The sequence below is a fragment of the Scedosporium apiospermum genome, assembly GCF_000732125.1.
Source record: "Scedosporium apiospermum strain IHEM 14462 chromosome Unknown SEQ_SAPIO_0094, whole genome shotgun sequence".
NCBI lineage: Eukaryota > Fungi > Ascomycota > Sordariomycetes > Microascales > Microascaceae > Scedosporium > Scedosporium apiospermum.
In genome coordinates this window covers 485773-509072 of record NW_015971795.1, presented here as the reverse complement: position 1 = coordinate 509072, position 23300 = coordinate 485773, and the positions used below count along the sequence as shown (strand labels likewise).

The 23300-nt window shown below is 52.4% G+C and overlaps 6 protein-coding genes and 1 pseudogene across 6 annotated transcripts; 3 read left to right on the top strand and 4 right to left on the bottom strand.

The window, feature by feature from the left end:
* Window positions 1-58: 58 nt before the first annotated feature.
* Window positions 59-8572, bottom strand: SAPIO_CDS4839 (BcPKS16, polyketide synthase; the record flags this gene model as incomplete). Its single annotated transcript, XM_016787295.1, has 6 exons — window positions 59-112; window positions 342-838; window positions 1080-1160; window positions 1540-7422; window positions 7546-8056; window positions 8132-8572. 6 exons carry the CDS (start codon window positions 8570-8572, stop codon window positions 59-61), a joined length of 7467 nt encoding a protein of 2488 aa, XP_016643174.1.
* Window positions 8573-9577: 1005 nt separating this feature from the next.
* SAPIO_CDS4838 (uncharacterized protein) lies at window positions 9578-10825 on the top strand (the record flags this gene model as incomplete). The annotated part of the gene is made up of 2 exons (XM_016787294.1): window positions 9578-9580; window positions 9659-10825. 2 exons carry the CDS (start codon window positions 9578-9580, stop codon window positions 10823-10825), a joined length of 1170 nt encoding a protein of 389 aa, XP_016643173.1.
* A 1279-nt stretch (window positions 10826-12104) lies between these two features.
* On the bottom strand, window positions 12105-13844 carry SAPIO_CDS4837 (uncharacterized protein; the record flags this gene model as incomplete). The annotated part of the gene is made up of 4 exons (XM_016787293.1): window positions 12105-12378; window positions 12448-13159; window positions 13315-13531; window positions 13599-13844. 4 exons carry the CDS (start codon window positions 13842-13844, stop codon window positions 12105-12107), a joined length of 1449 nt encoding a protein of 482 aa, XP_016643172.1.
* Window positions 13845-14917: 1073 nt separating this feature from the next.
* Window positions 14918-16042, top strand: SAPIO_CDS4836 (Uncharacterized protein; the record flags this gene model as incomplete). Its single annotated transcript, XM_016787292.1, has 2 exons — window positions 14918-15647; window positions 15714-16042. The coding sequence occupies 2 exons, from the start codon at window positions 14918-14920 to the stop codon at window positions 16040-16042; spliced, it is 1059 nt and encodes a 352-aa protein (XP_016643171.1).
* A 276-nt stretch (window positions 16043-16318) lies between these two features.
* On the bottom strand, window positions 16319-17098 carry SAPIO_CDS4835 (annotated as a pseudogene; the record flags this gene model as incomplete).
* A 1106-nt stretch (window positions 17099-18204) lies between these two features.
* Window positions 18205-21165, top strand: SAPIO_CDS4834 (uncharacterized protein; the record flags this gene model as incomplete). Its single annotated transcript, XM_016787291.1, has 4 exons — window positions 18205-19427; window positions 19766-19862; window positions 20063-20141; window positions 20222-21165. 4 exons carry the CDS (start codon window positions 18205-18207, stop codon window positions 21163-21165), a joined length of 2343 nt encoding a protein of 780 aa, XP_016643170.1.
* Window positions 21166-21457: 292 nt separating this feature from the next.
* Window positions 21458-22596, bottom strand: SAPIO_CDS4833 (uncharacterized protein; the record flags this gene model as incomplete). The annotated part of the gene is made up of 2 exons (XM_016787290.1): window positions 21458-22482; window positions 22572-22596. 2 exons carry the CDS (start codon window positions 22594-22596, stop codon window positions 21458-21460), a joined length of 1050 nt encoding a protein of 349 aa, XP_016643169.1.
* Window positions 22597-23300: the final 704 nt, after the last annotated feature.

Here is a 23300-nt window from a genome sequence, read left to right as displayed (position 1 = left end):
AAAAAAAAGGAGGAAAAGTAGACCAGTCTTTGTAGGAAGGAAATTTCATTAATTACATCTAGGGGACATCGCTGATGTCAACGGAGCCGCCCCTGCCCCGAAGGTCGTGACCCTAGTCTCAGAAAGTCTTGGGGTGAAAGCGTGCATGAAGATGACAAGGGTTAAGGGATGATGCCACACCCGCACCCGGAACCACGCAATAAAAACGTTAACTTACAACTCGTATTATCATACTAATACTAATCAGGAAATCTGCCAAGCCCATGCAAAGAAGTTTAAATTGACGACATCAGAGGAAAAGGGAACAGGCGAATTTTATCATCCTAGCGCTTACATCTCACCCCTCGGACAGCCTCAATCAAGAACTTATACCCCGGCGCCACCCGCTCCTCCCACTCCGTTGTCCCGGGTCGTACTGATAGGTCAAACAAATGTACCGCCCCAGGCACGGCAAGGAATCCCCGGCGGATCCCGCGGGTTTCCAATTCCGCTGCAAAGCGCTCGGCCCCAGCAAACGGGGCCACTTCGTCTGCCGTACCGTGGATAATAAATGTTGGGCAGCTGTACTGCCCAGATCGTGCACGTTCAAGGGGGCTAATGGATGCGATGCGCTCTGATGACGGCCGTGAGAGCCATTTCCGGAGGAAGTCATCGCTGATTTCTTCGCCGGATCGCTGAGGCAAACCGTTAAGGAGGACAGGGAGCCCGATAGCTTCCTTGAACAGGGATAGAACTAGCTCGGAGCGTGGGTCGCCGGGCCGAACCCACCCGAGGTCCGTGGTGTCACCTTTGGCGGAGTTATCGTAGTGGGTGATCTGGTACGTCTTGAGCTCAGTAACTTCGGACTTGCAAGCAAATAGAGACAGGGGTTTTCGGTTTTATTTGCCGCGGGGTGGAGAATTAACAGTCACGGAGACACGAAGTTGCTTACCGGCGTAATTGGAAGAGCAGAAATAATCCGTTGAAGGCTCATTGTCCTTCCCGGAAGTACTGACAGACGAGCTGCATCAAGCTCTGACAGGAATGCCTCCCATTTAGCAAGGAATGATCCATAGAATATAAGGGGCTCATATTCTTACCTTCCCCGGCAAAATCATAAGGGGCGTAAAAGCTGAGAACAGCGGCAGGAGGCTGTAACCCGGCCTCTTCTGCTGTCCAGCCTAGTGACATAGCAAGATGGCCGCCAGTGGACCAACCTACAACCACTATTTTGCCTGCGTCTACAACGTAACCACGCTGGGACGCTATCCATGGAAGCCTGGTCCGAGCCCACCGGTAGGCGTCAAGTACATCAGCTATTGGGCCGTCTATGAGATTCACTTCGGGACAGAGTCGGTAGTCGAGGCTAACCGGGAGAAAGCCGTTTGCCAAGAGGTGATCCGTCTGTTTGGGGCGGATTGCCCTTCTGGAAAGTGTCATGTGGCCTCCGCCATGGATCATGAGTGCTGCGGAAGAAAAAAGAAGGAAAAAGAAGACGGAAATGTCAGGGGCGGGGCTCAGACAATAGTAGAGGATTGGGGTCTTTTTTCTAAAGCGTACCGATTTGCATTGGTGATCGTGGCATTGCCGTTGGAAAATAGACGTCGGCATGGACCTCAACGCCACTTTCCTCTTTATAGACCATGGTCTCTAGATGGGACGTGGCATGTTCTTTTTCCTGGTTGGTAAAAGTGTTTACTTCAGGGGATGGAAGGGGCACATCCCATTGTTTGTTGCAGGCTACAAGAAGCTGTTGGCTGACAGATTCTCGGGTTGTCCCACGTGAGAAGCTAGCTGAGGCGAAACCCGCTGCTGCAAAGGTAGACATCCATTTCTCGGGAGGTTGAAGGGGGTATGCGGTACCGCCCTCGGCGAGCCACCAGCCGTCCAGCAAACCAAATGCGATGTCGTACCAGTCTATGGGCTGCGTTACCTCGGACAGGATGACAATTCCTCCGGGGAGAAGCGCCTGACGTAGCCGACGACAAGATGCTGTACGGTCTGAGGTCGCGTGAACACAATTAGTGCCGATGACGATATCAAACTTTCCAAGGAGATTCTCCGGAACCTCCTTCTCGAGGTTAAATGTCATGTATTCGATCCACGTATGCTGTTTTAGCACGCCCTTGGCCTTGGCTACTAGGCTTGGCGAGATATCGGTGAATGTGTAGCGTGCCGAAACACCCGCTGCCGCGAGGGCCCCTACTAGCCGTTTCGTCGTCCCTCCGGTGCCCGCCCCGACTTCGAGGATCTGTACTGGGCGGGTATTCTTGGCGTGGCGAAGAAGGGACGTGAGGAAGACCACAAGCTGATCGGTCAATGTTGATATCATGGGTGACGAGTTGTAATAGTTCTCCATGATTTTCATAGACTTAGGGCCACCAAACATGAGTGAAACGGCGTCGAGTTTCCCGCTTAGACAGCCAGCGAGATTCGGACCTGTGAGGCCGATCAATGCCGCCTCGTCCTTATAATCCGGGAATCGAGCTTCAAAAGTTTCTTGTAATTGTGCAGAGGACACATCGTTAACTGCACGACTTCCACGCCTAATCACGCCTGCAGCGTCTATCGTTACAAATCCATGATTCTGCAGAATCTCCCAGAGCCGTAGAACAACCTTGTCATGTTTTGGTCGCAGGTGGGGGAGCTGTGGAACAACATCCCCCGGAGAGACCGACGACAGATCGACACCGAGGGCGGTGAAAGCCTCGACGAGATATGACAGCATAAGCTCATTTTGCAAAGGTGCCACGTCGGACCAGTAACGAAGGAAGCCGTTTCTGGAGGCGGAGTTGTCAAAGTGTGCGTCCGACTCCCCCAGAACATCGAAGGGGTTCTCCCGGAGGATTGTGTCCTCATCACAATCTTTATTGGTACTTGGGACCGGAATTGCTCTAGGATGATGAGGGGCCTCCACCTGCTCCAAGTCGGGATCGGATCGGGAGATACTGAGATGTTGCATTAATCCTTGTATCGTGTCCTCTACCGAGAGGTCGGCTAACCGCGCCGAGAGTTGATCCTCGAGTTCCTGTTTCAAATCGATAGATGATAGTGAGTCGACTCCCAAGTCAACCAGCTGGGTCTCAGGCTTGATGTCTGAAGTCTCTACTCCGGTTACCTCAATAAGTATTTGCATAAATTTCTGGTACCGTTTTTCGGAGCTGAGTCGTCCTCTGCTTAGACTGGAGGGGGATGGATTCTCGGAAGCCTCGATCCTGGGTACAAGAAAACCCGATTCTGTTGGGGTGATACGGGGGAGAGGCGGTGAACTTTGCGCGCTAAGATGTCGGTATAGTTTCCCCATAGTGCAATCCCCAACATCCTCGCCGTTAATGTCGATGCTAAACTTAGACGACAGCTCACCCACAAGCTCGACTGACGCCAATGAATCCACACCCATCTCGGCTAAAGTCCTGTCATGCGGTAAATCAGACACGGGGATGCCCGTGTACTCTGCTATCATGTTTCCGAGGGCTAAGAATGACTCCCCAGTCTCACCTTCCGGAGGAAAAATGACGCTTGTTCCCGGAGTAACGCTGCCTGTGGTTTCTGTAGTCGTGCTGGAGCTTGAGGAGCTGGGCGTGGGAGTGGGCTGCGTGGGGCGCCGTGGCGAGGAAACACCATTCTTAGCCAAGTCCAGGGTCTTCTCGAGCTTCGGGATAGGAAGTTTTGCGAAGTGACAGCCACTGAAGATAGCTACGAGGTCACCCTTGGTGGTACACACAAACACATCACCGATGGGTTGCTGATCTGGCCCATAGCCAAATCTAGCATAGACACGCCAGCATTCCGATAGATCATGCATCTGCAACTTCGGTGACATTATGACACGGTCCTGGCCAACCATAACGACCACTTCATCGGCTGCAACGGAATCGTCGCTGTTCATGAGGAGACCGACAACCTGGATGTATGCATCGACCGCAACTGTGTCGCCAATCTTCCACACTGACGTCTCGTCGCGGCCTGGCTGGCCATCGGGCAGCTTAATTGAAGCAACAGCCTCTTTCTCGCTCAGCGTAATGGATTGGATGGCTTTGAAAAAAGGGGCGTAATCAACGACACGGCTGAAGAGGCCATATGCACGTTTTGACATCAACCTCTCGGCGTCGCTATCGAGCCTCTCAATCCGTTCTATAGGCCCGGATACGAGGCGTTGGAAGGCGTCGAGGGACGGGTTCAGCGTCACGCCAATGACGCCGATCGCATGTGTCGTCGGCCTTCGACTCTCCAATGTACGGATGGTAAACTTCCACGAATTACCACCGGTTTGCGGTTCTAGTTGCAGCACCACCTCGTTGCCAGTCCCGAGGCTAAGCGGTGCGCTTATGGCGAGGTTCTCAAAGAAGAGGCTAGCGCCTCTGCCAAACGGATCGTCTTCCGACCCATCCAGCAGAAGTTGAAGCGCCATAATAACGCATTCCATATACATCGATGCGGGGCATAGCGGCCTGTGTCGCACAGCATGGCCGCCGACAATTTTCTTGAAGCGCTCGCTTTGAGTATTGATCAAGAATTCGACTATCATACCTCCAGCGCTGCCTGATTCGCTGAACCTTTTGGTAACTAATTTCGGTGGCGTAGGAGGCGACTGGGCAATGCCCGCTCCCAGCATAGCAACCGGCTGATTTTTCGACATTGTGTTCTGAATTTCCATGACACGATCGAGGTTAGGTAGCCAATGCCGTGTCGGCTCGAATTGATATGGTGGCAACCAGATGGGCTTGCATTGGTATCCGGCCTTAGCGTGGGGTAATAAGCACCAGTGGCTCGCAGAGAGGCCGATTCCCCAGAGACGGGCCGCGACTTTAGCGATGACGTCCGCAGGTTTAATGCTACCCTGAGTCTTCATGGCAAGGAAGTCATGAGCATTAGGCTGACGCGTGGCTTTGCTGGCCATTGGGACGACAGGAGTGTCCACTCCGGCTTCAAGCCAGACGATGCCACTGCCTCCTAGACGGCCCTCAACCCGGCGAATGGCTTCGGAGAAGAAGACGGCGTCTCGGGCATGGTTGGAAGGTTTGTACTCCTTGAAGGATTCGACTGGTTGTGGGGCGCTGGCTTCTAGCGGTATTTTAGGCTCACGCCATTCTAAAGACTGAGCCAGAGCGGCAAGATCATTGAGAATAGGTTCCATCAGAGCCGAGTGGAACGCATGGGTGGTGGCAAGACGCCGAACCCTAACCTTTTGAAATCTCGGTTCCGCACCTAACAGAGCCTCAGCAGCATCGATGGCGAAAGTTGACCCCGCAACAACCAACGCATTGGGCGCATTATAACACGAGACCTCAAGCTCAGCGGACGGTTGACGTTGACGCAAGAGTGAGGCTAATGTCTCATACTCCTGGACAGGACATGAGCTCAAAGCCAGCATGGCACCTTTCTCGGGCGTCACTTTGGCGTCGATCAGCCTTGCTCGCCCCGCGACAAGTCTCAACGCATCTGTCAGGGAGAGCACACCCGAGATAGCGAGCGCTGTCAGTTCACCGAGGCTGTGGCCGACGATGGCGCTTGGGCACAGCCCCGCGTCCAGCCAGCACTGCGCGGACGCATACTGCATGGCAAATATGCTGCATTGCAACGTTACCGCGTCATTCAAGGGCTGTTTGTCAAATATAGCTGGAATGATTGAAGAGTAGCCGAGCGCCTTGAGCTCAATATCTACAGCGTCGATTTGAAATCGAAAGATGGGGATGCTGTCGTAGAAGGAACGATCTAGGCCCACTTTGTTGTCGTACTGTCCGCTGAATAAGAACACGACAGGCTTGGAATCGGTCTGAGGAGATGTGAACGGGGCCGATAAGCTAAGGCCCTCTAGCAGAGTAGTCGCATCCTCGATACTCCTCGCTTCGATGCTGGCGCAATATTTTAGACGTCGTCTTCTTTCGTTTAGAGTGAAGGCGACATCAAGCAAATCCATTCCAGTCTGCCCATGCTTACGCAGATAGGTGCCCAGGGCTCGAGAGTTTGCTAGCAGGCTTTTCTCAGAGGAGGCGCTGACTATGAGCGGAACGGCTGGACTCTCCGGGCCGCACTTTGGCGCCGTCTCTGTGACCACTAGTCGCAAAGGTGATGGGAATTCACAGCAAAGTAAAGCGCAATTCGATCCGGCTGCGCCGTAGCTGTTGACTAGCGCCGCCCGGAACGGAATGTTCCAGGGACGCAGACTTCGGGCGATAGCGAGGCCATCTGGTTCCAGGGCGGGAATCTTGGGGTTGAGTTGTTTATGGTTCGCCTGAGGAGGTATCTGACCATACTTGATCATGGCCAGGACTTTGAGTAGACCTGCAACTCCAGCGGCAGTCTCGCAGTGTCCTATGTTACCCTTTATTGAGCCGACATAAAGACTGCCCTTCCCTGCCCCGGTATTTGATAAATCCCTTCTAAAGATAGACCGGATGCTCTCGATTTCTAGTGGGTCGCCTGCCTGGGTTCCGGTACCGTGAGATTCGACATAAGTAACGCTTTCGGGAGAGAGACGGGCTTGCTCAAGCACGTTCCGATATAGTGATTGCTGAGCAGCCGAATGTGGCACAGTTATAGAAGCCGACAATCCGCCTTGGTTGGTTGCCACGCCAGGGATAACCCCAAGGATTGGGTCACCGTCGGACAAAGCGTGCTTGAGTTTCTTGATGACAACGAGACCTGCACCATCAGAGCGGCAGTAGCCATCGGCAGAAGCATCAAATGGCTTGCACTGTCCCGTCCGACTCAAGAATCCGGCCTTAGAGAGGTCGAAATAATTATGCATACCCGTGATTATGTTGATGCCACCGGACAGAGCCATACGGCACTCTCCCGTCTGAACTGCCTTGCAGGCTCGGTTGATGGCCACGAGAGAGGATGAGCAAGCTGTGTCAATGACCTCAGCCGGACCCGACCAACCGTAATAATAGCTAAGCCGGCCGCAGAGAAAGGCACGGATCGTGCCTGTGCTCGTATAGGCTGTCGGGGCGTGCGCGTTAGTATTGTCGAGGTACTCGACAAAACTCGCGCCAATGAAGCAGCCAACGTTGTCTCCATCCTCGCGTCGGTGTTTAGCCAAGTATCCGGCCTCATCTAGGGCTTCATATGATAGCTCTAGCAAGATCCGTTGCTGGGGATCCATGTTGACTGCCTCACGTGCATTGATACCGAAGAAGGAATTATCGAATCGTTGGACGTCATCAATGAGGTTCCCATAAAATGTGAGATCCTTGGCAAAGCTTCCACTCTGGCTCGCCCGGAAACTGCCGTGGATATCGAACCTGTCGGTCGTAAGCTTTTGATGGCGATCCCCACCAGAAGCGAGCAGGTCCCATAGCTCATCGAGGTTTCTCGCTCCAGGCAAGCGGCACGAGGCTCCTACGATAGCAAGAGCATTATCGGGAAAGACGGCCGTGGTTGCACCGGTGCGTTGAGTCCTGATTAACCCATGGGCAGCCGTCTTGGCGGGACGGACGCCTATCTTGTGAAAAGGGGTCAGGGGTACGCAATCTGTCAACCCAAAGTAAATGAACGAGGGCTGATTGCATCGAGTTTTCTCTAAATCCTTAGCGACCTCACCAAGGAGCATGTACCACTCACAGCGCGAAGCCAGAATAGTAGTGACAAGCTCTTCTGCCAATGATTCCTGCAGCAGTCGTTGGCCAGACTTGTTTGATCGGACCGGGACTTTCAGGTGTGAGGCGTTGGGAAGCTGCAAAGATGGGGTCTCACGGCATAGGCGGCAAAGATCGTCGGCCAATGACGTGTTTTCCGGATTGTGGACCTTTCCTCGAACTTCCATCTTCTGGACCTGGAGGCCCTCTTGGTCCCGAGCGAAACAGTACAGCTCGTGCAACGTGGCAGCGGGCCCGACGATACTGACCGATCTCGGCTCAGTAATGGCGGAGACATAGGTTCCAGGGAACCGACGAGTCAGGTCGTCACCTTGCCCCTCGTACTTGAGCCGCATAGCTAGTGTCGTGGATCCAGTGCCACCGGTGTCGTCAGCTGCCTCGCCATACGCGCCGACTCCAAGCACGATACGAATAGCAGTGGCAGCGTGCTTGACCACCTCTTCCTCGTCCTGAGCACAGGCAATAGCCAGGGCGGACTGCCACAAGTCAGAGAGGATGGAACAAAGACCAGATGAGGAAAAGAGGAGCCTGAGAGGGTCGGCGACACTTACCGGCAATCCGCCGCAATAGCCCTGTAAACCGCCACCCTTGCTAACGCCAGCAATGAAATCTTCATGCGAAAGCCCATGGTGGGTAAGATATCTCAGATATTGCGTAATCTGGAGAACAACGAGTAGAGGGAGAGCAACGATGCCCGACCTCGCGCGTGAGAGTGGACCGGAGATACCTTCTGCGGCCCAGTCGTGCAGCATGTCAACATATTCGGGACCGTGTCTCAGAGCTGCCACGTCCTCTCTGGAAGCGGTAAATACCGACCAAATTCGATCTGTCTTCAGAGCTATAATCTCCTTCAGGAGTACCTGTCCGTACCGGTTGTGGCTGAGGAAAGATCGTAGTCCATCGAGGTACTCCTCGTCTGGAGCCCTGGCTTGTGGGCAGAAGAAGGCTGCCGAGACCAGCCCCGTCTTAGTGTTGTACTTTCCGAGTACCATGGCTGGTTGTACAGACTTAGGTGGAAGAGGAAAGGGAGCGGATGCCAATGGAAAAGAAAGAGACAAAGAGGGAAACCAGTGAATCGAAACAAGTGAATCCGTTAAGGGACTTAGAAGACGATACCTCCTAGTTCTAGAGAGGTATGCTCTTTGCTTGATGAAAGCATGCGCGTAGGATCTGATCTTGCATCTCAGAGGGGCGACAAAGTGAAGTTGCTTCTGCACGGGATTATAATGGTCTCTGCCGAATTGCCTTTTTGCGTGCCTAGTGCATCTGTTTCTGACATCCGAGGCTGAACTTCCCCATGCCCTACTAAAAATATTTCTGTCTCCACAAGTGTTTCTTGTTTCCAATACGGTACCCCTCAAAGCAGGTAAAAAGGCGTACGAAATGATCGAATGGTCAGCCCGAGTCTGTAGCGTTCGGGCCCGAGTAATGGATGACCCGAGAGATAACGCAGTCCTACCAGCGTGGCGGTGTTTCTTTTCCCAGCGGGCGCACATAGCCTGCACCATATTACCCCGGCCGGACCGGTACTTGCTTTTGTTAATTTTTGGTCATGGATATGTGGCTAACGGTCCGCAGTTTCCAGTACGGGTGAAGAGGACCTAGTGAGGTAACACGCCGGCTTAGAATATGCCCCGGTGTGTGGCTAAAATAGAAACCCGCCGGAGACTCGTGCGTGGGCATAACGGGCGAAATGTCGGAAGTGTTACTTACTCAAATCCCACTGCAGGTTGTATACTAACAGAGGGAGTTGTCTGCCAATCCTACAACAATCCGATCTCCCCTTCCATCGTCAAAGAGACGGCCTCTCGTTGTCCTTCTTTGTCCTACTCCTCCTCACTGTATCCAGGGAGAGACTGTTTCCATCATCACTCCTAGTTGTAGACTTTGGTAGCCGATCAGAAACAGAGACTGAAACGATGACGGCGAGTGTTCAAGAACTCTTACTGCGTGTAGGCCCCTGGCAGCTCATGGGTCTGTGTGTGGGAGCATACATGATGGTGCGCCTCTCATCTACTTCCATATGCTCTCCTGTGTTTCGTTAACTCCAAAGACTAACATAACGAGAAAAAAACAAGTATGGCCTTGTCTCTGCGGCCTACTTACTCCTGTTTCATCCACTCGCCAAATATCCTGGCCCTCGGTGGTGGGCTGTTTCCCGTATCCCTTGGGCATACCACATCATCAAAGGCGACTTCTGGTCGGTATTGGACCACCTGCACGAAAAATATGGCAGCGTGGTTCGGATTGCCCCAGACGAACTAACGACGATCCAACTCGAGGCCTGGAAGGACATCTACGTTGCCAAGCCCGTGTTGGCTAAAGATCCCTACAGTCTGACTCCGCCGCTGAACGACGCTCACTCTTTGTTTACAGCGGAGGGTGAAACGCACCGACGTCTACGTGGTGCGCTCGTGAATGGGTTCTCTGACAAGTCGCTTCGCGATCAAGCACCCATCGTGGAGTCTTATGGAAACCAGCTTATCGCGCGACTCCGGCGCGAGGCTGCCAAGAGTGCCGATGGTACCGTCAACATACAGAGGATGTACGGCTACGCAACCTTCGACACCGTCACAGATCTTAGCTTCGGTGAGGCGTTGCTCAACACGCTCGAAGACGACTCCGACAATGACGAGATTCAGGCTTTTTTCTTGCACGCCAAGTTTAGCACGATCAGGAACTGCCTAAGCCGCTTCTCACCCCTTGACATCTTCCTCGGGCTCTTCCTTCTTGGCGTGACACGTAAGACCCGCGAGCGCAACTGGCGCCTCACAACAGAAAAGATTAACCGCCGGCTAGCAAGAGGAGATCTCACAGGTGTCCGATCGGATCTTTTGACGCCACTGGTTGGCAAGCTTGATGAGAAGGGGGAGGCAAAGCGTAGCATCACCAAGGCAGAGCTCACTACTAACCAGCTAGCTTTTGTCATCGCTGACTGTCAACTAACCACTGTCGCCCTTGCAACGGCGACATATCTTTTGCTGCGAGACCCGTCTAAGTGGCAGCGGCTCTCCGAGGAGATCCGTGGGAGCTTCACGAGCGACGGGGACATAACTGTGCAGTCCACCCTGGGTATTCCTTATCTCGAAGCTGTCATCAATGAGACTATGCGCTTCCGCCATCCGACTCCAATTAGTCTTCCTCGGTGCATCCCTCGCGGGGGTCGGTCGGTAGAGGGACAGCTTATTCCAGGCAAAGTGAGGGCATATTTCTTGTCGGCCGTGCCTCTGCCGTTGCAAAACTAATAAGTACGTCAGACAATCATCGGAGTAAATCTGCAGAATATACAGACAACGCGCACACACTGGGTTGACCCGCATGAGTTCCATCCAGAGCGCTTTCTGCCCGACTCAGATTCGCGATATGACCATCGCTTCGATCGAGACGCCAAAGCCGCATTTATGCCCTTTTCTACCGGCCCACGCAATTGCCTCGGATCAAAGTAAGAAACAACCCTCCCCCCCTCTAATGTATTTGTCTCACATTCTGACCAAGTTTCCTCTGTTTTCATCCGTTTGCTTTTGTTGCTTAGATTGTATTTGGCACAAGCCCGCGTGTTTCTGGCTAAAGTTGTCTGGAATTTTGATCTGGACATGAAAGGGGACCAGGCAGCTTGGTTGGACCAGAAGGCGTATCTCGTATTCGAGCCGAAGCCGCTTTATGTCAAGTTGAGTCTACCAGGAAAAGTATTGAACATATAATTTTCTAGTTGGGGGGAGCTTTGGGTTTCTTCTTCGGATCTCTTCTCAATGATAACGATACGATTAGCTTTGTATTATTATTGGCTTCTCGTATTCCCCAGATAAAACGATGTGCCAAGAAAACTGGAGGCCTTCGGCCCGAGGTGTACATAATAGATTCTAGTGTTATTTATAAAACGACCAGCTTCATGACTCGTGAATGCAGGTCCTCGTAGCGGATGGTGCCACGTCAATGCTATCAGCAGTTGGTCTGGAACTCTAGTGAGGATTGAGCTACCTGTCAAGGCCGTAGAGCTCGAATCCAGAGACAAGGGGTGACCAAAAGTTACTCTATCAATAAGCCACGATGTTACTCCTCTCACCCATGGGCTAGGCCGCAGTAAAGAACCTCCAAACGGGCGCGGATCTGTGGTCCAAGAATGGTGGCGGTGAAAACGGACCGAAGACCATCTCGATTGATAGGAGGGGTCTTAGACAACCCCCCCTTCTCTCCCAAATAATCACAATTTGTTTTACAATGACTGAGAGGGACAATACCAGCGATGGCGGTGAATAATATTCGTGGTCGGCATGCCAGAGGAAGTGCCCACCGTTGGGAAGGAAGAGAAAATTGAAATGCAGTCGCTCGTCATTATATTCTCAGAATTACTAACAACTCTCGTTCAAGGTAGCAGGTTCCCTTGGATGTCATTTCGCCTATCTATCCCACCGCAGAAAAGAAAGTCCCCAGAAAAAATGGCTTCAATCTTCGCGTTGCAGAATTAATCGACGTCCTACCTGCAGCATTCCATTGTACATTCCTAAGGGCCCAGATGAATCCGCCTCAATCCGAGTCCGCACCTCTATGGCCCTTATTCGGAACCGGATTATACCACGAAAAGAGATTCTTCGGGTCGTACTTGCGTTTCAACTGCTTCAGCCGCGGAAGCTTGTCTGAAGTGTACCATGCCTCCGGACCTTCGTCACCATGGCTGAACAGGACGTAGGTTTGGAGGTCGGGTTTTCCGCTTCCCTGCTGTAGCAAAGCGCGGACTTCCTTGCCCAAGTCTTCCATAATTGGAAGTTGATCGGTGGTCTCGGCAAAACCATCGTACGAGCTGATAATTAAAGTCAGTATTCTTGTGGCGCTATTAACCTTTTAGACGAGGCTCGATCAGTCTTCTTACAAGTATACAACGACGTCCCGATAAGGAAACGCCGACGATTCAAGTGGGTACTTGAGGAAACCATCCAGAGGGTACTGGGCCCATGAGAGGGTCGCAGCTTTCAAGTCGGCGTTTTCTGTCAACGTCTGGTTCATGAAGTTGATGACCTTAATCATGTTCGCAACGTCGACCTGGTATAGGTTGATGGTGAGGGGCGCGAAGTTGATAGACTTCTTGGGTCCAATATCCGCCACCTCACCGTAGAGTGCCACGTGGGAAAACTCATCGTAGGTCGAGGTCTTGACTTCGACGTTGAGGGGATTCAGGTCTAGGAAGGGCTTCGCCGCCTCCACGGCCTGCGCCTCTGGGCCGAAGAAAATGAAGCTGCCGACCAGACTCATGCCGCCCAGCGTCTCGTTGAAGCGAATGGCGAACAGAATAGAGAGTTCCTTAGGCTGATGGCCTACCAAAGAGTGTGCTGCTTCCCAGACAGAGCCGTTGAGTGCCGCGGGAAAAGTGGCATCAATGACGGTGACTTCGCCATTATTCGTCGCCGGGTGGATCCGGTATGTTAGAGACGTAACGATACCGTAGTTGAAACCAGCTCCCCTCAACCCGTAGAACAGGTCTGGGTGTTTTTTTTCCGATACGGTAAGAATCTCGCCGGTGCCCGTGACCACTTCTGCCGACAGTAGATTGTCGGAGCCGGTCCCGTAAATTCCTCCGAGTGGGCCTACACCCCCACCGAGAGTATATCCAGTTAAGCCGACACTGGAACACATACCAACAGCTAACCGCTCGCAAGCAAAACGCCAACAGTGTACACGTGTTAGCTACGCAGCCTCCGCGTAACCCTAGATATGAGAACTTGAACGGGATGGAACTTACGAAACTCCTTGCCAACAGCATGCAGATCACGGGTTGCATTCCCAATTCGCACGGCACCGCCAATGGTCATGGTATTCGCGCCCTCGTCAATCTCGATTGTCTGGAAATTGTCAAGATCTACGTGGATCCCGTTCTGCAGCGTTCCCAATGACCACGAGTAGCCATGGCCACCGCCAGTGGCTAAGAATGGTACATTGTGACGGGATGCATATTTCACCTGAGAGATTGCGTCAGCAAGAGACACAGGCACGTAATTCCATCTCAATCATCTTGGAAAATCTTACCAATTTCTGGACGTCCTTGGCATTCTGCGGCTTGGCACCGACAACGTAGGACGGTGAATGGCTTTCTGAGAAGCGAGCTGTAAAGTCCTCCGCATATGCTGCGTCCGACGCCAACACGACTTCGGACCCTCGCGACAAAAGATGCTCCAGATCTTTCACAATTTCCTGCGGTGAGACGGCCCTCACCGCTTGCAGGTGACACAGATGTGCAAGCCCGAAGAGAACCGCAGATCGGATAGTAACCATTTTCAAGCAGGGTAAAAGAAATCGGGGGAAAGATAACGGTGTATACGTGTAGCTCAGATACTCTCAATGTTACGAGAGGGCAGATTTATTATGGCAAGACCTCTTTCATCGCCAGAGAGCTTCAAGATCCCAAGGTACAGCTACACTAGCGTGGTCGTGGTAACAAGATGATATTTACATGAATGATCGACTTGCTGTTCTTCAGACATTTTTGCTAATTATAGGAACATTCGCCGTGACTGATGAGAAGCGGAAGAAAAGAGATAATGTGGCTGAAAAATAAGCCCACCACGACTCCTTTCTCGGTCTAATCGACCGTTTCCTTTTTCTTAGCCCTTGCTAATTACTATTCTTCCATGTGGGGCTGGATTCCTCTTGTCACCGTTGTACTGCATAATGGCGAGCGGCCGAAAACTCGCCGGAAGGAGATGGGGAGGAGGATTTGAATGAAGATCAGAGGCGTAACTTGTAAGCATAAGCATTCGGGGATCGGCATGGCAGCTGAAGGCACTCTTTCTCATGAACGGAATTACATCCGTTACAGCGCGTGGCGATGACGTAGGAGCGAATAAGAAATAGAGAGCGACATTGATCTTTCCTCTTTGCACGCAGCCGTATCCGGCGCATATCCCTTCAAACCCGCCGATTCAGAGAGCCGTCGGATTACAAGATGACCCGCCACCTCCGGGTAACGTAACCTGGATTACAATACACCTCCCGGACAAGGCAGATATTGATGTTTCATTTCGCGTCATCTCCCCAGGCTGAGCCGTCGGCGGGGCCGTTTTCTATTGCGTGGTGGTGCTTGATTCGATCTCACCCTCCCCTTATTCATTGAACGGCGGAAAGCTGTGCCCTGGATCTTGATGACGAAATTGAAGCAGGGCTCTTGACTAATTGATATCTTATGTCAAACCATCGGTCAAGGCTGTTCCTAGCTATGGGTTTAAGATACATCTAACATCCAATAATGCAACCTGTTACCGGTAGTCATAGTGACCTATTGCTCCGTCTGTAATAATAGTACTCCTCATCGAAGAGCAGTGATACCTTTCAGAATCACATCGCTCGCCATGGCTATGTCTACATTCTTACCGAGCAAGGATCTCGCATTCCCCCAAGGATCTCTCATCTTGGTAACCGGGGCATCGGGGATGATCGCAGCGAACATCGTCGACGAGGCTCTCAAGGCAGGCTTCCGTGTTCGCGGCACTGTTCGGTCCGTCGAGAAAGGGCGGTCGGTTGCGGAGCTGTTCAATGCGGCTGGCTTCGAATTTTTCGTCGTCGAAGACTTGGCTGCTGAAAATGCATTCCATGAGGCCATCAAAGGCGTATCAGGTGTCATCCACACCGCTTCCATTCACACCTTTTCCGACAACCTCTCTGATGTGAGTGGACCGCTGGTACGGGGCTGCGAAAATATCCTCGAGGCAGCATTGGAAAATCCCACTGTGAAAAAGGTGGTGTTCACTTCGAGTACCGGGACGGCCGCAAATCCTCAGCCCGGCATCAAGTTCCATATCGGCCGGGACACGTGGAATACGGTCGCGATTGACCTCGTGAAAAATACACCCCTGGAAAAGCGAGGCGAGATGGGCTTTGAATGGAAAATGAATGTTTACAGAGTTGCCAAGGTAGAGGCCGAGAAAGCGGTCTGGAATTTCGTTGAACAGCGAAAGCCAACTTTTGGCGTCAACGTTGTGAATCCTGGTTTGAACTTTGGAAAGGCCAAAGGCTCTATCGGAATTAGTGGTAGCCAGGTACTCAACTTGCTACATGGGAACATGCCCCAGATACCCTCACGTTAGTTTCTCGCCCCGTGTTACCTGTCCTGACCCAAAGCATAATGCCTAACGAATGATGTAATAGTCTACATGGTGGATGTTGCCGACGATGCTCGAATTCACATTGCAGCTACCATCGACTCAACGGTGTCGAGCGAGAGGATCTTCGCTTGCGATGAACCGTTCAACTGGCGTCTCGTCGTCGAGGCCATACAAATGGCCTTGCCGGACGTTGCCTTGCCCCCGCCGGATCCAAATGAGTTGCTAGACATCAGTACCGTTGACAATAAGCTTGGTGCTGAGCTGTTGATGAAATGGTGGCGCCAGCCAGGGTACAAAGGATTGGATCAGACCATCCGAGAGACTGTTGAGATGTGCTTGGACAAAATGGACGGGAAATATAAGAGAGGCTAAGTGTATTTTGGGGAATGAAAATCAGTACTTCTTGATCTACCTCAAGGAATCACTCGACCTCCGAAGGAGCTACTAGAGTAAAACGTGTCTTACTAGAAATATACGTGCTAGAGGATAGCTCCCGGAGCTGGCCCGTCGCAAGTTATTACCACTGCTACAATTACGGATTCAAAGAATCGCCAATTCGTAACTCGCGGTGAAACACATAAATGAGGAGAGATCGAATATAAGGCAGTTCCTATTGTTCGAGATAGACTACTTCAGGTCCTTGGTCTATCACTGAGAGTGATACTGGCGGAATCGTGGGAAGATTTCCAACGCAGCGCCCAAAGTCTCGCTGGCAAAGACCCTGTCTGTCGCGGCAAGTTGCTGCGTCACGACGGGGCCATGTTCCCAAGGGTAGTCGCTTCCAAACAGGACATGGCCAGGCTTGACGAACTCCTTCAGCAGCCGCAGCTGTGGGTCGTAGGCACTGAAAGCCACGTCAATGTAAAACTTACGGGCCTCTTCAACAAATTCCTCCTCCGTCATGTCCACGAGGCGGATACGGCAGCAGAGGTTCGCAGCGCGGCGAACTACATAGGGCAGCGTACCACCAGCATGAGAGAGGATGATCTTGACATCGGGGAACTGACGGGTGACTCCTGTTGTGATGAGATGGCAGGCGGTGCGTGTGGTCTCATGCGTCCAGTCGATGACAGTAGGGGCAAACCAACGTGGCTCTTCAATGGCGTCCATGCCTTCGAAGCCGGGGTGGATCAGGACAACGGCCTTTTGGCTATTCAGCTCCGCCCAGGCTGCGCGGAAGTCAGGATGGCCCAAGTATCGTTTCGTGTAGCTACTGAAGATTACCACGCCGTCTGCTTTAAGCTCCTCGAGCGCATATCTGATCTCCCCAATGCATGCCTCGCTGCTGTCCAGAGGGGGAAGCGTCGCCAGGAAACCAATCTTGTTCGGGTGCTCGTCGCGCAGCTTGGCCGTGTACTCATTAATCTCGCGGCAGACGGGGCCGACCTGGCTCTGGTCCTGCACATATGGATGAACAGGGTGGCCCATGGATATGACGGCCCCAGCGAGTCCGACCTCTTCGATTAAACCCAGAGTACCTGTCGGCTCCCATTGAGGAAGCACAAGACCTCGGGCTTTTTCAATATTTGCGAACCAAACTGTAGCTTTGCGTTAGCGGCCTCCATCAAACTGAGCCAAACGGTCCTAAACCTACGATCTCTGAACCGGGGAGGGATGAGATGATGGTGTACGTCAATTGTCCCAACCATTTTGATTATTGAAACAGTGTGTTGATCGAAGTTCGCTTCAATTCTGTCGAAGAATTTGTCTTCTACCTTGCAGATGAGATGGTGGAGTGGTATGTTCAGCGCGGACGATACGACATACTCTACCTTGTCGGACAGGTCCCTAATAATGTAAATCCGAGAACTTGTAACTATTGATGCTTCTACCAGCAATACGGTCCCCTTCAGTAGGAAGCGCGGCGGTGACAATAGGATTGTATTACTCTTCGTATGAGGAGTTGTGCCATACCAATCCATCCGTCTTACGACTCGTACCACTCCGGTGGGTTTTTGTTCCAATGTCCGGCCGGTGAATTTTAGCTGGGGGTAGCCACGGAACAAGTCATCTCCGGAATAAGCAGCGTAGAGGAATCCATCCCACGGTGGGAAATTGTCTTTCATGCCCCCAACGTCAACAGTTGTGTCATTCTGAGCTGCTTCCAAAGCAAAAGACGTCGTGGACTCTCACGGACCTTCGCAGACCGCCTCGTCGAGGTTCATTTTGCAAGACCACATACTCGCCCGCCCTGGTGAAAAAATGCATTCTATCTTGTGGACGCAGATCACAAGCCTTTCAACACTGAAAATTATATCCATCTTGGGCTCTCTGGTGAGCAACCTCATGAACACTCAACCTCCGGCGCAAGACCAACAATGGCAGGGAAACTAACTAGCTAACAGTACATTGTCTACTATGTCCTTTATGCGGTCTACGCAACGACGTTTAGCCCCCTGGCTAAGGTCCCAGGGCCTATGGGACGAAAGTTCTCCTATCTTCCTTGTGTCGTGATGAGCCTTCGTGGTTTGGAGTCCCACGCAGTCCGAGATCTCCATCTCACGTATGGGCCTGTTGTTAGAGTCAACCCGGAAATGGTGTCTTTCACCGCCCCGACAGCCTGGAAAGAGATATATGGATATCCTGGTGTCAAGAAATTCCAGAAATTTGGCTATCGCCAGATCCGCCCTGGAGTGCCAGATCTCCTAACAGCTAATGGCGCGGACCACGCCCGGCAGCGGGCAGCGCTCAACCGGGCTTTCTCCGACAAGGCATTGAGAGAACAGGAGCACTATTTCCAGGACCACATCGATCTCTTCCTCTCGAGACTGGATGAGAAGTGTGACCAAACACAGAGTATAAACATTGCCCAATGGATCGAGTTTCTCGCCTTTGACATCATCGGGACCTTGGCATTCAGCAGCTCCTTCCACTGTCTCGAGGACAGCGGATATCACCCGTGGGTCCTGCTACTCCTGAATTTCTTCCGATCGACACATTGGGTCCTTGCAGCAAGAATGTGCGGTATATTTTACCCGATCATCCTCGCGCTTGGGCCTTTCAAGGATCTTCTTAAAGGAGAGGAACATTTGAGATTAAGCTATGAAAAGGTCCAGCAACGCATCACAATGCCCGAAGATGACAATCGGAACGACTTTTGGACCTACATCTCACGCCAGAACGAGCAAAGGGAAGGCTCCATGTCTGTTATGGAGATGGAGGTCAACGCAGCTCTCCTGATACCAGCTGGCAGTGACACAATCACCACTGCCCTGTCGGGCTGTTTGTATCTGCTACTGAAGCACCCAGACACGTTAGCACGCTTGCGCAAGGAGCTGGAGGCCGAATTCACTAGCGAATCTGACATCACTCTAATCCGCGTGTCAAGCCTCCCTTACATACGCGCCGTGCTCGATGAGGCCCTTCGCATGTACCCGCCGATCTCGGGGGAACTCCGACGCCAAGTACCTCGTGGAGGTGCCGTTGTCTCGGGCCAATTCATCACCGGCGGCACCATCATCAGCGTTTATGCCAAAGCAGCCTGCGACAATCCTACCAACTTCGCTCAGCCCCAGAGATTCACACCAGAACGGTGGCTGAAGACGGACGAGAGACCTGATTGGGCGAAGAATGATCATCTCGACGCGTCTCAGCCCTTCTCGGTGGGGCCTCGCAACTGCATTGGCATGAATTTTGCTTATGCTGAAATGAAGCTCATCCTCGCACGACTGCTATTCCGGTTTGACTTGGAGCTGCTAGACGACAGGTTCAATATCGAGAATCAGAAGGTCTATCTCATGTGGCAGAAGCCGCCATTGTACATTCGTTTGAGCCGGCGCCGAATCGGTGTAAATTGAACAAGATTAGGATTAGGCTCAGCATTGACACCACTCACTCTACTTCGTAGGAAGTTAGGATACAATAAACGACCTGCGTTATGTATATGAGGCATTCTATTTCCTCGGTTATTCGTTGTGGTTAAACGACCTCAAATGTCATGTTCTTCTGCAAGGGAGTCGTGACAGTTTTACTATGCATCTACTGGCAGACTGGCCGATTAGGTCGCTGCCTCGAGTAACGTCTCGGCGTCCGATTGGAATTGATCTGCACGCACTATCACTCTGATTAGGCATTGTACGAAGTATTCTCCCGTAGCCCTGAAAGCCTACCGGCGGATTCGAAACCCTCCGGTCAGGAGCTGACCAGGGCGTGCACGAGTCATGCCAACGCCGATCCGCTTCGTGAGCGCCACGTAAGTGGCATGGATCGGACTTAGCTTTGGGGGGGATCGGCTGTTGATGTTAAACCCGACTCCCCATAACCATTTTTGAGGAAAAATCTCTGGTCTTTTTATCCGACGTCATCTCGAGCAGCGGCGAAAGGGAGAATGACAACCTTGAAGTTATTTGGATCTAAAAACCGTTGTGGAAGAGAAAATTTGACCGAAAACAGGAAAGCGACATTCAGTTGCTCCTAAACATGATTACCCTAGTTGGAAAGGCGGTCAGGCAGAATGGCCTTGGCCTCATGCGTACAGCTTTCCCCCACCAATCCACCCGTGTCTCATCCCACCCCGGATATGCCATGCCACATACTAACGCCAACGCCTAGGAATGACTTCGCCTGGCGCAGTTTTGCCAGATGAGGAAGCATTTGCAGTCCTCAAAACGGCGCTTGAGGCAGGCGTCTATCTTTGGAACGGTGCAGATTTCTATGGTACACCCGATAACAATTCCCTGCATCTCATCGCGCGATACTTTAAGAGATACCCCGAAGATGCTTCTAAGGTAGTTGTATGTATCAAGAGCGGTATTGTCGACATGAAGGCCCTCACCATCGATGGGTCTCCTCAAACAGTACGCCGACTAGTCGCCAACGGAAACAAGATTCTAGCCGGACACAAAAAGATAGACGTCTTCGGCATCGCACGCATCGACCCTAAAACCCCGATCGAGGATACTGTAAAGGCGTTGGCGGAACTCGTGGCTGCTGGAGAAATCGGTGGCATCCAGCTCAGCGAGGTGGGCTCGGCCACGATCCGCCGCGCCGCTGCCGTGGCTAGAATCGATATGGTAGAGGAGGAAGCGAGTCTCTGGTCACCTGAGATCTTTCACAACGGCGTGGCAGCCACATGCGCTGAATTAGGGATCCCCATCGTGGCGCATACACCCCTTGGTGCAGGCATGCTCACAGGCCAGATCAAGAGTCTCGCCGACTTGCCACCCGGTCACTACCCTCGCGTTTTCCCCCGCTTCCAGCCAGGGAACTTTGAGAAAAATCTGGCGCTGGTTCACGAAGTAGAAAAGTTAGCTGTGGCCAAGGGTATAAGCCCCGCTCAGCTCGCCCTTTCATGGTTGAAATCGCAGAGCAAGAAATCGGGTGTCGCTGTGGTTATTCCTGTGGCGGGAGCAAGATCTCCGGAGAGGGTGAAAGAGAATGCCGAGACAGTAGAGCTATCTGAGGAGGAATTGCAGACCGTCGAAGCCATCTTGGCTCGCGTCCCGATCCATGGGACCAGGTATCCTGAGCCGGGAATGAAGCTTGTTGAATTCTAGATATCAAGCACAACAACAGCACATTAATTGAGACTTAGTATCCTTCACCCACTGAATTAGTAGTAGTTTTTCCATTATTTCTCATTCCCGGGGACGGCTCTCTCTGCCTTCGTGCACGTGTCTCCACAAAAGACGATCGACGAGCTCAAATAATTGGAGAGTAACTGCATCTCGACTATGCCATTCTACGCCTTCCTAAAGAGGACCTATTAATGATAAGATAATCGTAGCAAAGTCCAGGTAGTGTTGCGCGGTGAGTAAATTGCGCCAAACACATCTCGCCACCGCGCTATTACTGTTCAATACCCACCGTCTCTGCAATTCTGTAAATGTACTTAACTGCACTCGCTTTCCCGCCGTTCAGATTCTCCAGTCCAGTCTGAATCCCATTCAGGCCACCGGGAACAACTTCCGTCCTCTGCCCACGGAACCAACCTTCTTGCAAACCCCGCGCGATGTAGCGGAAATACACGTAGGCGAGGTCCTTAGCTTCAGGGGTTCTGTGCACGCTGCCGACAAACGTCATGGTCTGCTCCACATACTCCGGTACTCCATCCTTGTTGCCAGGTGCTACGGAAGTAAACTTTGCTTCCTTGCCGTCCCCGGAATCCCTGAAGAGCTGCGCTATGGTACTGGCGCTGTCGCCCTCAGATACGGCGTCGAATGCGTATCGGAGAGGCGACTTGCCATCGAGTGCCTCCCTGAGAGCCGCAATAACAGCCGACTCACCAGCGCGGTAGTCGACTACGACATCTCCCTTGGCAGGGTCGATCATTTGCTTGACATGGTCAGTCGCGCGACCGGCGACAGCAAGGATAGGGTGAATATTGCTCCGCAGAGCGAGCTGGAGGGCGTAGAAGCCGACCGCAGAGGAGGCTCCGTATATTACCAGTGGGACCTCGCGAACGTTGTTATTAGGAGGTGGCAAGGCCCACGGTTGCGGCAGGGCGAGATGTTGGTAGAGAGCAACGGCGGCGGTCATGGAAGCGAGTGGGATGCCGGCCGCTTCCTCGAAGGTGGTCTCCTTTGGAATATGAAAGGTCGTGTGCTGGGAAGCAAGCGAATACTCGGCGTAAGTCCCCGCGGCGGCAGTGATTTCGTGCAAAGCAGCAACGCGGTCTCCAGGCTTGAACTCGAAAACATTGGCGCCAACCTTCTCCACGATACCAGCGAAGTCATCGCCCGAGTTGGTGGTTTGGTTTCGCAGCTCGGGCAGCTTCCAGTCCTTAGGATTGGAAGCGCTGATGACCACCTTGATAAGGACTTGGTCGTCATTAGGTTCGGGGACGGGACTGTCGACAATTTGGACGGATGGTCCTAGAGCGAGTCAGTAGATAGTCCATGTTGACGATTTATTTTTTCCCTCTCCCAGGCAAGACGAAAATGGCCCGGCCCATGGTCCTTACCTTTGGAAACAAGAGCTTCCTTCATTTTGATCACGAAGTTTATTGTCTTGCTACAAGTGATGTGATCCGTCTTTGGGATGGTCGTCAATAGATTGATGGCTGAATACAGACACGTTTTCCTGGGCGTAAGGCGAATCCGCGTTGGGAGAAACAGGGAAAGGCTAAAAGCCGGGGAGAATATTGCTTCCAGAGTCAGATCCTATCCAAGGGAGCACGGCTAATCGGCACCTTCCAGTTTCTCATTCCCAGCTCTTCTGACGTAATTCGGGAAGGTGCCAACCCGTCTGAGCTGTGGCAGTGCTTGCAGGCATGCCGTTGCACAAGAACCGGCGTATTTTGATGCAGGGTGACACCGGCGGGTTTTAAGAGATTGTTCGTAGACGTCCTCCTTCCCCTCAGCCGTCGGGCTCGGATCGGCGCTGCAGCCGAATTCCATCATCTTCGTGTCCATCAACATTAGAGGTCCATCTTGAAGCGCGGTTTGGTTGACGTTTCGGGTGAATTCTTACTCAAGGGAGTAAACGAAGCGAACGTCGGGTGGCGCCTTCGGTCCACTAAGGTCAAGCCTCTCATAGACACCTGCAGGTTTGGGGCACTGCCAAAGTTGGAGAGCTATGGCGGAAGCGAATCTATGAGTCGAGTGAGTAGGTGTTGCATTAACTTTTACACCCTTATGCTCATGTCAAGATCGCAAACATTGACAATACAACCGTGTTTCGCTGCGTGAAG